The sequence below is a fragment of the Nicotiana sylvestris genome, chromosome 2 (genome assembly GCF_000393655.2).
Source record: "Nicotiana sylvestris chromosome 2, ASM39365v2, whole genome shotgun sequence".
Taxonomy (NCBI): Eukaryota; Viridiplantae; Streptophyta; class Magnoliopsida; order Solanales; family Solanaceae; genus Nicotiana; species Nicotiana sylvestris.
The window spans coordinates 12,912,578-12,924,619 of record NC_091058.1 but is presented as its reverse complement, the minus strand read 5'-3'; the positions used below and the strand labels follow the sequence as shown (position 1 = coordinate 12,924,619).

General features: G+C 36.3%; 1 protein-coding gene across 2 annotated transcripts; it reads right to left on the bottom strand.

Annotated features, from left to right (window-relative positions):
- Positions 1 to 7,428: 7,428 nt before the first annotated feature.
- LOC104224422 (uncharacterized) lies at positions 7,429 to 10,991 on the bottom strand. Of its 2 annotated transcripts, XM_070167708.1 has the most exons (9): positions 10,836 to 10,980; positions 9,871 to 9,941; positions 9,614 to 9,761; positions 9,417 to 9,536; positions 9,273 to 9,316; positions 9,055 to 9,180; positions 8,323 to 8,407; positions 7,906 to 7,962; positions 7,429 to 7,815 (listed from the first exon to the last, which is right to left on the bottom strand). In XM_070167708.1, the coding sequence occupies exons 3-9, from the start codon at positions 9,743 to 9,745 to the stop codon at positions 7,729 to 7,731; spliced, it is 651 nt and encodes a 216-aa protein (XP_070023809.1). In that variant the 5' UTR covers positions 9,746 to 9,761; positions 9,871 to 9,941; positions 10,836 to 10,980; the 3' UTR covers positions 7,429 to 7,728. The 2 variants fall into 2 exon arrangements, with proteins under 2 accessions (XP_070023809.1, XP_009774377.1); XM_009776075.2 differs by lacking the exon at positions 9,871 to 9,941 and having other exon boundaries at positions 10,836 to 10,991.
- Between the last annotated feature and the right edge of the window lie 1,051 nt (positions 10,992 to 12,042).

Here is a 12,042-nt window from a genome sequence, read left to right as displayed (position 1 = left end):
CCTCCTCACCACCAGCAGTGGAAAAGGAAGGAACAAAAGCATGAAGCGGTGCAAGCGCCAAATGCAGAAAATGCATGCTATAGATGTGGAGGAAAAGGGCACTGGTCACGTACCTGTCATACGCCAAAGCACCTGGTTGAGCTTTATCAAGCCTCCCTGAAGAAGACAGAGAAAAATGCTGAAGCAAATTTTATTTTTGAAGATAATTTAGACTTCATGCATTTGGATGTAGCTGATTACTTTGCACTCCCAGAAGGAGAAACAAGTCATGTAATCGGTAGTGAATCTGTAGAAATGTAAATATTTTAATTTTTGTTGTTTGTAATAGATAGTATGGTTATGTAATTGTTGTACATAAATAAAAGTTATGCTTTGATAATGATGTTTACTATAATATATTTTATTTATGTTATTTTGAAGAATATGGATAACCCTCAAATTATGTTTGGATCAAAGACAAATCATGAAGATATTTGTGTTATTGATAGTGGAACAACTCATGCCATATTCAACGATCAGAAATACTTTTCTTATTTGCATAAGGAAAAAACAAATGTTTCAACAATTTCTGGTAATATAAGTTTGATTGAAGGCTCCGGAAGAGCCATAATATTTCTGTCTAAGGGAACAAAACTTATTATAGACAATGCATTGTTCTCCTCCAAGTCCCGAAGAAACTTGTTGAGTTTTATAGATATCCGCCGAAATGGGTATCATGTTGAGACAATAGATGAAATGAACAGGGAATATCTTTGTATTACAAAGAATATTTCTGGCCAGAAATGCATTGTAGAAAAGTTACCAACTTTATCTTCTGGCTTATACTATTCAAAAATTAGTACAATTGAAGCACACTCTATCGTAAACCAGAAGTTTACGGATTCAAATACTTTTGTGCTTTGGCATGGCCGTTTGGGCCATCCCGGATCAATAATGATGAGACGAATTACTGAAAATTCGAGTGGGCATCCATTAAAGAACTTGAAGATTCTTACAAATGACGAATTTTCTTGTGATGCTTGTTATCAAGGAAAAATGATCACTAGACCATCACCAATGAAGGTTGGTATTGAATCCCCTGCCTTTTTAGAGCGTATACATGGGGATATATGTGGACCTATTCACCCACCAAGTGGGTTGTTTAGATATTTTATGGTCCTAATAGATGCATCTTCAAGATGGTCTCATGTGTGTCTACTATCATCTCGCAACCTGGCGTTTGCAAAGCTATTAGCCCAAATAATTCGATTAAGGGCACAATTCCCAGATTATCCTATAAAGGCTATTCGCCTTGATAATGCTGGAGAATTCTCATCTCAAGCTTTTGATGATTATTGTCTATCCGTTGGGATAAAAGTTAAACATCCTGTAGCTTATGTTCATACTTAAAACGGCCTTGCATAGTCATTTATTAAACGCATGCAATTGATAGCAAGACCACTACTTATGAAAAAAAAATTGCCCACTACTGCTTGGGGGCCATGCTATCTTGTATGCAGCATCACTTATCCGTCTCAGACCGACACATTATAATAAATATTCTCCGTCATAATTAGTTTTTGGTCATGAACCGAATATTGTCCATCTACAAATTTTCGGATGTGCTGTATATGTGCCAGTAGCACCACCACAACGTAGTAAGATGGACCACAAAGAAGGATAGGAATATATGTTGGGTTTGAATCACCCTCTATTATTCGCTATCTTGAACCATTGACATGAGATTTATTTACTGCTCGATTTGCAGATTGTCGGTTTGATGAAACAAATTTTCCATAATTAGGGGGAGAGAAAAAGGAAATCAAAAGAGAAATTGTGTGGAAAATTTCATCATTATCTCACTTTGATCCTCGTACCCCTATATGTAATCAGGAGGTCCAGAAGATCATCCATTTACAGAATATAGCAAATCAAATGCCAGATGCATTTACTGATTTGAAAAGGATAACTAAGTCATATATCCCAGTAGAGAATGTGCCTATCTGAATTGATGTCCCAGTAGGACCATCTACTAGCATAAGAGATAGTGAACCTAAAGCACGCCTGAAGCGTGGTAGGCGTTTGGGTTCTAAGGATCAAAATCCTCAAAAAAGAAAATCGACAAATGATCAAAACGATACTATGAAGGGATCTCCTGAAGAGACCCAAAATCTGATTAGTTCTGAGATTCCTAAAGAAATCAATGAACCCGAAGCTCATGTGAGTGAGGAACTTTTAATAAGTTCGATCGGTGATGGGATTAATTTAAATCGATCTGAAATAGTGGTGGATAACATTTTTGCATATAATGTTGCACTTAATATTATGCAAGATAGTGAGGATCTTGAACCTCGATTTGTCGAAGAATGTCGACAAAGATCTGATTAGCCAAAATGACAAGAGGCAATTCAATCGGAGTTGAAGTCACTTGCTAAAAGAGAGGTCTTTGGACCAGTAGTCCAAACACCTGCTGGTATAAAACCAGTTGGTCATAAATGAGTTTTTGTGCGAAAAAGGAATGATAAAAATGAAGTTGAAAGATACAAAGCTCGCCTTGTTGCACAAGGATTCTCACAACGACCTGGAGTCGATTTTGATGAAACATATTCACCTGTTATGGATGCCATAACATTTCGATATCTCATCAGTTTAGCACTACATGAAAAGCTTGAAATACATCTAATGGATGTAGTTACAGCTTATCTGTACGGTTCACTTGATAATGAAATTTATATGAAAATCCCTGAAGGATTTAAAATGCCTGAAGCAAAATCTCAGGAAATGTATTCAATCAGATTACAAAGATCTTTGTACGGTTTAAAGCAATCTGGGCGCATGTGGTATAATCGCCTTAGTGAATATTTGCTGAAAGAAGGTTACATAAATGATGTTATTTGTCCATGTATTTTTATAAAGAAAATGGCATCAGAATTTGTTATACTTGCTGTTTATGTTGATGACATAAATCTTGTTGGAACTCCAGAAGAGCTCCAAAAGGCAATTGAATATCTTAAGAAAGAATTTGAGATGAAAGATCTTGGAAAGACAAAACTTTGTCTTGGTCTGCAAATTGAACATTTAGCAGACGGGATCTTTATCCATCAATCTGCCTATACAGAAAGGGTCTTAAAACGCTTTTACATGGACAAAGCGCACCCATTGAGTACACCAATGGTTGTTCGATCACTTGAAGTGAATAAGGATTTGTTCCGACCTCCAGAAGAGGACGAGGAACTCCTTGGTCCCGAAGTACCCTATCTCAGTGCAATTGGTGCACTAATGTATCTTGCTAATGCTACAAGGCCTGACATAGCATTTTCTGTTAATTTACTAGCAAGATATAGTTCTTCTCCTACACGGAGACATTGGAACGGGATTAAGCATATATTGCGATATTTAAAGGGAACTCTTGATATGGGTTTGTTTTATGCTAACAAAGATAGTGCAAACCTTGTTGGTTATGCAGATGCAGGTTATTTATCTGATCCCCATAAAGCTCGATCTCAAACCGGCTACGTATTTACATATGGAGGTATTGTCATATCATGGCGCTCCACAAAGCAATCTATTGTTGCTACTTCTTCAAATCACGCTGAGATAATAGCTATTCATGAAGCAAGTAGGGAATGCGTATGGTTGAGATCAATAATTCATTTTATTCGAGAAAAATGTGGTTTGGAATGTGAGAAAAGACCCACAATTTTATACGAAGACAATGCTGCATGCATAGCCCAATTGAAGGGAGGATTTATAAAAGGAGATAGAACGAAGCACATTTCACCAAAATTATTCTACACACACGATCTTCAGAAAAGTGGTGACATTGATGTGCAACAAATCCGTTCAAGTGATAATCCAGCAGATTTATTCACTAAATCTTTGCCAACTTCAACTTTTGAGAAGATGGTATACAAGATTGGAATGCGGAGACTCAAATATTTGAAACAAGGTTTTCATCAGGGGGAGTAAAATACGCGATGCACTCTTTTTCCCTTACTAAGGTTTTTTCCCATGGGGTTTTCCTTATAAGGTTTTTAATGAGGCACCTAGCAATGCGTCTTACTAAATATGTGTACTCTTTTTCCTTCACTGGGATTTTTTCCCACGTGATTTTTCCTAGTAGGGTTTTAATGAGGCACATTATCTTTTAATGAACATCCAAGGGGGAGTGTTATAAATATATTATATTATGGATGTTCATTTAGTACTCCGTTGTAAATAAGCTTCTTGAAGAAGCTTATCCATATGGGACTCCACCGTAAATATGTTTATCTATTTAAGTACTCTATTGGAAATAAGCTTCCTGAAGAAGCTTATCACTTTGAACCCGGTTATGGATAAACATTACCCCCGGTAGAAGATTATCCATACCGGGTATAATAAGCTTATCCTTTCAGTACCCAGTTATGGATAAACATTACCCCTGGTAGAAGATTATCCATATCGGGTATAATAAGTTTATCCTTTCAGTACTCCGTTATGGATAAACATTGCTCTCAGTAGAAGATTATCCATATTTGGTATAGTAGCAGCTTACACAACAACTTCCTTTCTTCTATAAATAGAAGAGATTTTAGTTCATTATGTACATCAGTTTGAATTCGAATAATATATCAGTTTCTCTCTATACTTGTCTTTACTTTATAGTCTTTATTTTATAACAGTTTGCACTTTCTCTTCGTCTGACCTTTAGTACATTTTTTCATTCTCTCTCTTCTTCACTGGAAGCAAACAGAGTCCGAAACCAAAGTGGTTTTTTTTTGGGACTCAACACACAAAAATAGGTAAAAAAAAATAACTAATGATCAATTTATATATAATGCATGTGTTGAATGCGCTATACCTTAACCGGCACATGCAAAACGCTATATTTGAATTTGACTAACCCTGAATAATTGGTGGTAGCACATGCATTCATTGCACTACATATATAACGCTTATAATGAATGCGCTATACCCTCAATTATTATACTCTCGCATTGGTTTTTTGCTTATTTAAGAAGTTTCATTGTTTCGCTAAAATCCATTCAGGATAGGCGAGTCTTCTGCATCTTTTTTATTTTCTTTTACTCATTCCGAAATATTTGTTTACTTAACTTTTTCTGCAATTTGTCATAATGTCCGAATAGCAAAAAATTAGGGTTGCATTATATTTTTTTGGGGGGGGGGGGTTGAGGTGATTGAGGTTGTCGTGGAGAATAACTCAGTACACTATAATTATTCTCCTCAGTGTATTGTTAAGTTGCCACTTACAATGGAGTACGATAGATTGGTTTTGTTGTTATAATAAAAATATGAGTGTGAGAAAACGTTCGGTTAATATCAAAGTAACCAGAAGATATTCATATTCTGTTATTCCGCAGGGGGTTGCTTGTTATGCTGAGTTTAACATCGAAAATGATGAAGCTCTGACAGATTTTTTGAGGACTCCGGATGAACACCGGAAACTTTTTGTGATAAAAATATTGGAAATGTACGTCAAGTTTGAAGACATTCGCAATATTGAGCTTCCGTAAAATAGGGATAACCATCAATCATCGGGTGGTGTTTTTGGAGCAGTTTTATCCGAACATGTTCCATTTGAAAGAGTTTAGCTAGATCTAAACTTATCTCCACGGGCGAATGAGTAGCGAGAACATAATTTCTCCCCAAGTTTACATAATCCACACGTGGAGTGGTAAATTTCAATTGTTGTTTGTATTAGTATGTTTTTTTTATGTATCATATTCGTATTAACATTCATGTATTTCATAGAGGGTACCGGCCAGATATGAATTTTACAAGTTATGAACCAACAGAAAGTTAGAATATGCCTAGTTTTGGTGTTTTGGATCATAGTGGTCATCCGGGAATCATCAACTACTTGATAATGTGCATCATGGGATATCAACAAATTTATGAGTTGTAAGTTAAGAGATAAAGTTTATATATAATGTTGGGGACAGAACCAGGTCAGTCTCCCAAAACCTTCAGATTCAGTAGCTACCTTGTTTATTTGAGGTCACAATTGGTTTGCCCATGTTATTCTATGTAGGGATCCAACTATCCACGACTCTTTTGGGGTGCCTTCGCTCCTGTACGGTATCAACTCTGTCTTGAGAATTAGTTTTGGAGGGTACATCTTTGTTCCTCGAGCAAATGCATCACTTCTGTGTGGTACTGGTAGGGCTCAACATGTTTTCTGATATTTATATGCTCTTCCAATTCATTCAGGTTATCCACCAAGTTTCTTGTGGTGCTGTTCCTGTTCAAATTTGGCTATGCCAGGAAACTCTCATATGCTGGCAGGCTTCAAGTAATCAATTCTGTCATATTTTCTATCCACAGTTTTTGGGGCTCTGTGTTCATTCTCCCACAGAGTGTAGTGAAAGAGGTGGACAGGATCTGTAAAGATTTCCTATGGGGAGTTACAGAGGAGAATAGGAAGATCTCCCCAGTAGCTTGGGCTAAAGTCTGCTTGCCAAAAAACAGTGGGGGTTTGAATGTTCAAAGGTGTAAGGAGTGGAATAAGGCTTCAGTTGGGAAGTTGCTTTGGCAACTTATTGTGAAAAAAAGACAGCTTGTGGGTGAAATGGGTACATGGACTATATATAAAAACAGATTCAAGTATCTGGGCTCATACTGCCCCCAGGACAGTAGCTGGCATTGGAGGAAGTTAAACTATTTGAAGCAGGAAATGCATACTTGGTTTCAGCAAGACCAGTACATTTTAAGCCAATCAGGACAATACTCAATTACGAAGAGTTACCTGGCCATTATTGGAACTCACAGGAAACTAGAAACTGCTGACATTATTTGGAATGCAATTGCCCAGCCTAAACACAGATTTATTACCTGGCTGGCTTATCAGAATAGGTTGCTAACAACAGTTACACATCCCAGTCAATGATACTAACTGCTGTATGTGTAATGATCAGGTTGATGAGACTGGGCACCTGTTAATGGAATGTAGTTGGTCAAAAGAAGTGCGAGTTACAGTAATGCAATGGGCTGGTGTTAAATTGTCTGGAGGAGATGTGTGTGCCCCTGGTTCTAAGGAGTATCAAAAAGGATAAATGGAAGCAATTCAAGAAGGAAGTACTTGCCGCTACTCTGGAAGCAGTCATCTACCACACCTGGAAGGCTAGGAACTGGAAAATTGTTAGATGAACTTATGTAAATACTGAGATTACAGTTGTATAGATTAAAAAAGAAGTAGTAGATAGGCTGGAAGTTTAGGAGCTCAAAGAAAGCACAAAAATGTAGAGGTTTTTTTGCAGGCAATAGCTGTATAGTTCAGACATGCTGAGGCAATTGCTCACAGTTTATTGTGAGAAGGTGCTCTTTAGTTGGTAACTGTTTGATTGATATTAATGGTAATTCACAATGTTATAAAAGAAAAACAGTGCAATACAATAAGAGTTTGAAAGGAAAACTACATATTGTACTAAGAAACATGCGAAAGGCATCTGGCATCTCAATATAGATCATCTCAATTATGTGGCATAAATATCTTAGACCTTCAATGTAAAACAAAATAGAAACAAATACTGCAGGAAAATTAAGTCATCACTAACACTTCTTATACAGACCGTCAAACATCTAGGTGGATTTTATTACCAAATCATAGCATCCACAATATTAACTTATATTAGAGGAATAACATTGATCCAATATTTCCTCTTACTTTAAGAAAGCTCCACAAGTATCTGTCCAGTGGGCATACAACTTCGCAGCGGCAGACAGACTCCACAAGAAGTTGGAGAAGAACTACGCTGTGATATTTGATGCAGCTTGAAAAGCTCGGATAAAGCTCTCTGGAGGTTGGCCACCACTCAACTGGTACTTGCCATTTAGCTGCCGAATATAACTGCTTAGTAATTTCTAATTCATGGATTAACATATCGAAAGTGCTCATGGCACAATGTGATAAGTTGTGTGGCATACCACAAAATGTGGAACCCCTGATATATTAGATGAGTACTGCTGAAGCTCTTCATTCACCTTCACATACCAAAAAATAGCAGCATTTACTGGAGATAGTACAAAATTTTGATCTATCTTGCTTCTGAACCAACATGGAGAGTAGTGAATGGGTGTTGCGAATTAGGTAACACGTGATGTGAATGACATGGTCCATCATGGAACAGAACATGGAAAGACTGGCCAATACTGCCAAGTCAAGATATCGTTGAGCTTGGCTGTGCGAGAAATGCTAATATAATTGAACGTGTCGTTACATGTTTCTGAAGCAGAAACTATCTGTCCCTCTCGCTCACAAACCTTCCGAGAGAAAGGAAAGAGCAAGAAAAACAGCAGGCAGACTCTTCGGGTTGACTATTAAATAAAAGCTGTGAAACATACCTCCTTTAGCCCATTGTTCGGATCCTCAAGGAAGTCAGCTGCCCCTTCAACACCAGCCTTTCTTGCAGCTTCTACAAGAAATTCCCTTCAAGTGGAAAATCAAATTTTAGCACATTAAACTCTAAATGATGCACTTTATACCATATACATCACGATATTTAGTATATATAACATCTGATTGTGTTCATAGAGCATTAAAATAAGTAAAGAAAGGTTATCGACAGTGATGCATCACTGTAATGATTAATGATTATCATAGTTGTAGTCAACATTGATGACATCGGACTATCTGAAGCAAAGTTTTCAATATTTAGTAGTGTCCTTAGCAAAAGCACATGACCAATGAATTGCAACTTTCCTCTCCTCAAACCTGACCTCCCCACTAACACCCAGGTATTCCAAAAAGAAAAGAAGGAGAAATAAGAGAAAAACAAAGAAATCGATTCTATTGATTAGGAAAATTGCACGAGCTGGTAAATCACTGGAAAAAGCTCATCAGTGATTTCTATTTGCTTGTAAGCTTCATGCTTAGCTAAATATCAGTGTTGGTCATTGAGCCAAGGGGATTATAAAAGGAAGAACCTTAAAAATCGCTGCTCCTGAGTCACTAAAAACAGGCAGGCCGAAAATCCTATAGAAAGGAAAAAGATAAAAAAAGTTGATTTTTGTTACTGCATAACAGAAGTATGTTAATGCAGCAAATCTTATGCTATCGGGAAGAAAGGCACTAACCTGTCACCTATATACCTTCCCTGGGTGAAATAGCCAAGAAAAAGCTCCTCAGCAAGATTATTTTGCTTGTCAAGCCCCTGTTGTCCTGCGAAATATAGAAGTCTGTGGCTGTCCAAACTACTTCCTCTGCATATCCAAAAAAACCAACCATTTTTTATAACACAAAAGTTTGCACTTCACAGCATTGAGTAAATAAGACACAGACTAATCAGACTTACGTAAGTCCTGACATGTTATATTCCAGCCCAAGGCCCTTAAAAACCTGCACGATTTTGAAAAGATTACAACAAGGCAATTCACTCCACAGGAAACTTTTCAAGACAATTTGTTTGGGCAATAAGAGAAAAGAAGAAAATATGAACCTCTGTCATTCTTGAAGTCATTTGTTCAGAGTGAGGCCCAAACTTACTTCTGTAGTAATCTTTCTTGTTAACCCCTTCTTTAGGCGCAGAAGAGTTGAGAAGATAGGGATGCCATCTAATCTGCAAAACAGCATTTTGCCAGTAAAAGTAAAGGAACCGGTTGAAATGGAAGCACAGATAACAGAATCAAACGGCACCTCAAAATCATACTGATCACTGGCTAATGCTATAGCTTTATCAAGGTTTCTTTTCCCCACAAAGCACCACGGACAGACAGTATCTGAACTGATATCAATTCGAATAAACTTCTTCCCGATGTTGGTGGCCATTGATTGACGCAGGAACCTGATTTCATACATTCAGAAACAGGTCATTTTAACTAACCTCATATCGTTCTTCTGTTATACGGGGTAAACCATTTTAGAATAAAGTGCAGATGAGTTTAGGTTCTCACCTCCCAATCTGTCCTACCTTATATGACAAAAAGAATTTGAATGACAGTGCAGCTCGTGATCACATGATGATCTATTGTCAAGTTCAAGAAATGAAATCACGTCCCCAGATATTAATCTTCTTTAGATTTTTGTATCGAACCATGCAACAGAGGAAAAAGTTTCTCACTAATAGAATGGGTCAATCTAGCCTTCTGGTGAGCGCACTACACCCATTTATTTTGGTTCAGACCTCGACAATTCTACCTACGCGCACGAGTTAAAAAAAATTTATATATGTGATAGACCGTCCGCGTTCTGATTTCACTAACTCTAAATTTCGCTGCCTCCATTTTAAATTATTGGATGTCTATGGTATAAAGCATGAACTTGACTGCTAATAATGGTTTTACACGTCCAAAACCAGAAAATTAGAATTGGCTTTATCCCTATGTTGAACAATGATTCTTCTTATAATCATGGTGTCCGAGCCAACTTATTCCATGGGTACCCGCTACCTCACTCCTAGTGAACTTTAAATCATTCTATCTCAATGTACTTTAGTCTTCAATTATTTGGTCTATAATATGATAGACGATATTTGAAAATTTTACAGGAAGGAGAAAAAATAAATATGAATATTTCAAGAATCCCAATTCATATCTCCCAAGAAATTGGCATCTTCTTCAAAAAAATATGAAGTTCCCAGATTAATAAACTAATCCACCTAAAAGTTAATATATATCCAGAAAAAGAAACTGCTAGAACATATACTCAAAGCTTCAGTTTCATGAGTTCACTTCTTGAACCAAAGCATAACTAAATCAAAATTTGATAAGCAGGAAAATAAAGAGAGGCCAATTTCAGAAATCTGGCGAAGCAAAGTGTTTCTAAATTCTAACACACATATATTATATGGAAAGTAACAAATGGGAAATTGTCAAATTTCAATTCAACCCATTAACTAAGAGTTAATCAGAAAGCTTACCTCGTGGAAATTGGGAATTTCGGAAGACTTAACGAAAGGATATAAATTACGTACTAATCTTTTGGCCCGAAACTAAAATCACGTCTTCTCCTTATGTTAATGTTCTTTAGATGGGGTTTTTTTTTTTTTTTTTGGTGTTGAAAAATGGTTCGTAATTGGTCAATTGTATAAAAAAAAAAACTACTACAGTCTATATGTGGTGTGAAAAATGAAAATGATTATAAGAAATTCAAAGTCTACGCTATGTACGTAGACGGGTTCCGGACTTATTATGTGAAGTGTGAACCACGTTCAATGATCATCAGTTTTTTTTTTATAGTAATTTAAACCAATATCATAGTATAAATAAACTTAAATAAAAAGATAATTTCCATTGACTGCTATTAATTCCCTTGGTCAATATAAACCAAACAAATAAAAGTTTTACACATCCTTATTCATCATGTGATTCAAAGTGAAAAGAAACGAAATGGTATTAGATTAATTTTTAAATATAGCATATGTTTTTTGTAGGCAAAATACATACTTTACCCATCGATTTTGTATTCAAATCCCTCTTACACACCTGTTAAACACGGAAATAGTGTTACGCATCAAAACTTTTAAAAGTGTGTCAATTACACACCTCTTTTGTCATGTGGCACACGCGTGTATTACACATAAAAGAGGCGCGTGAAAATTACAAAATTCATATGAAATTAAGTTTTTTTTTTCCCCTTTTTTTAACTATTTTCTTTTCAAATTAAAGAAGAAAAAAATATAACCCATGTCTTCTTCCCCAACCTACACCCCAGCGTTCCCCTCCCCCCTCCCCGTTTCGTTTTCTTTCCCAACCTCCATTCTAGTTTTGTCTACCCCCTCATGTTTGTCTCTCCAACCCCGATGACTAAGAAGAAAAAGAAAAAAAAAAGAAGAAAAGATGAGCTATTGGGTCTTGTAAAAATCATCATTGTTGACCTTTTGAAAAAACTTGAAAATTTAATCGGGTCTTGTTGATTTTGGTGTTCCATGACCTAAAAAATTAGTTTGAATTCGTGATTATTGTTGAATAAAAATTTACTTAGGTGATTAATTTTGATAAAATTCAAAAAACACCATTAACAAGTTTGAAGTTTTGGGTTTGAGCTTGAATTTGAAATTTGTATAAGGATTTGTGATGGATGTTGTTAAAACTTGCTAAAAATCGGGCAAAGAGTTGAATCTATAG

Excerpts from the sequence above, each read along its gene's own strand:
- LOC104224422 (XM_009776075.2), bottom strand. The coding sequence starts at position 9,745 with ATGGCCACCAACATCGGGAAGAAGTTTATTCGAATTGATATCAGTTCA. Across the intron at positions 7,963-8,322 it reads CGAACAATGGGCTAAAGGAG|GTGAATGAAGAGCTTCAGCA; the intron begins GTATGTTTCACA and ends TGGTATGTGAAG. Across the intron at positions 7,816-7,905 it reads CAGGGGTTCCACATTTTGTG|CTAAATGGCAAGTACCAGTT; the intron begins GTATGCCACACA and ends TATATTCGGCAG.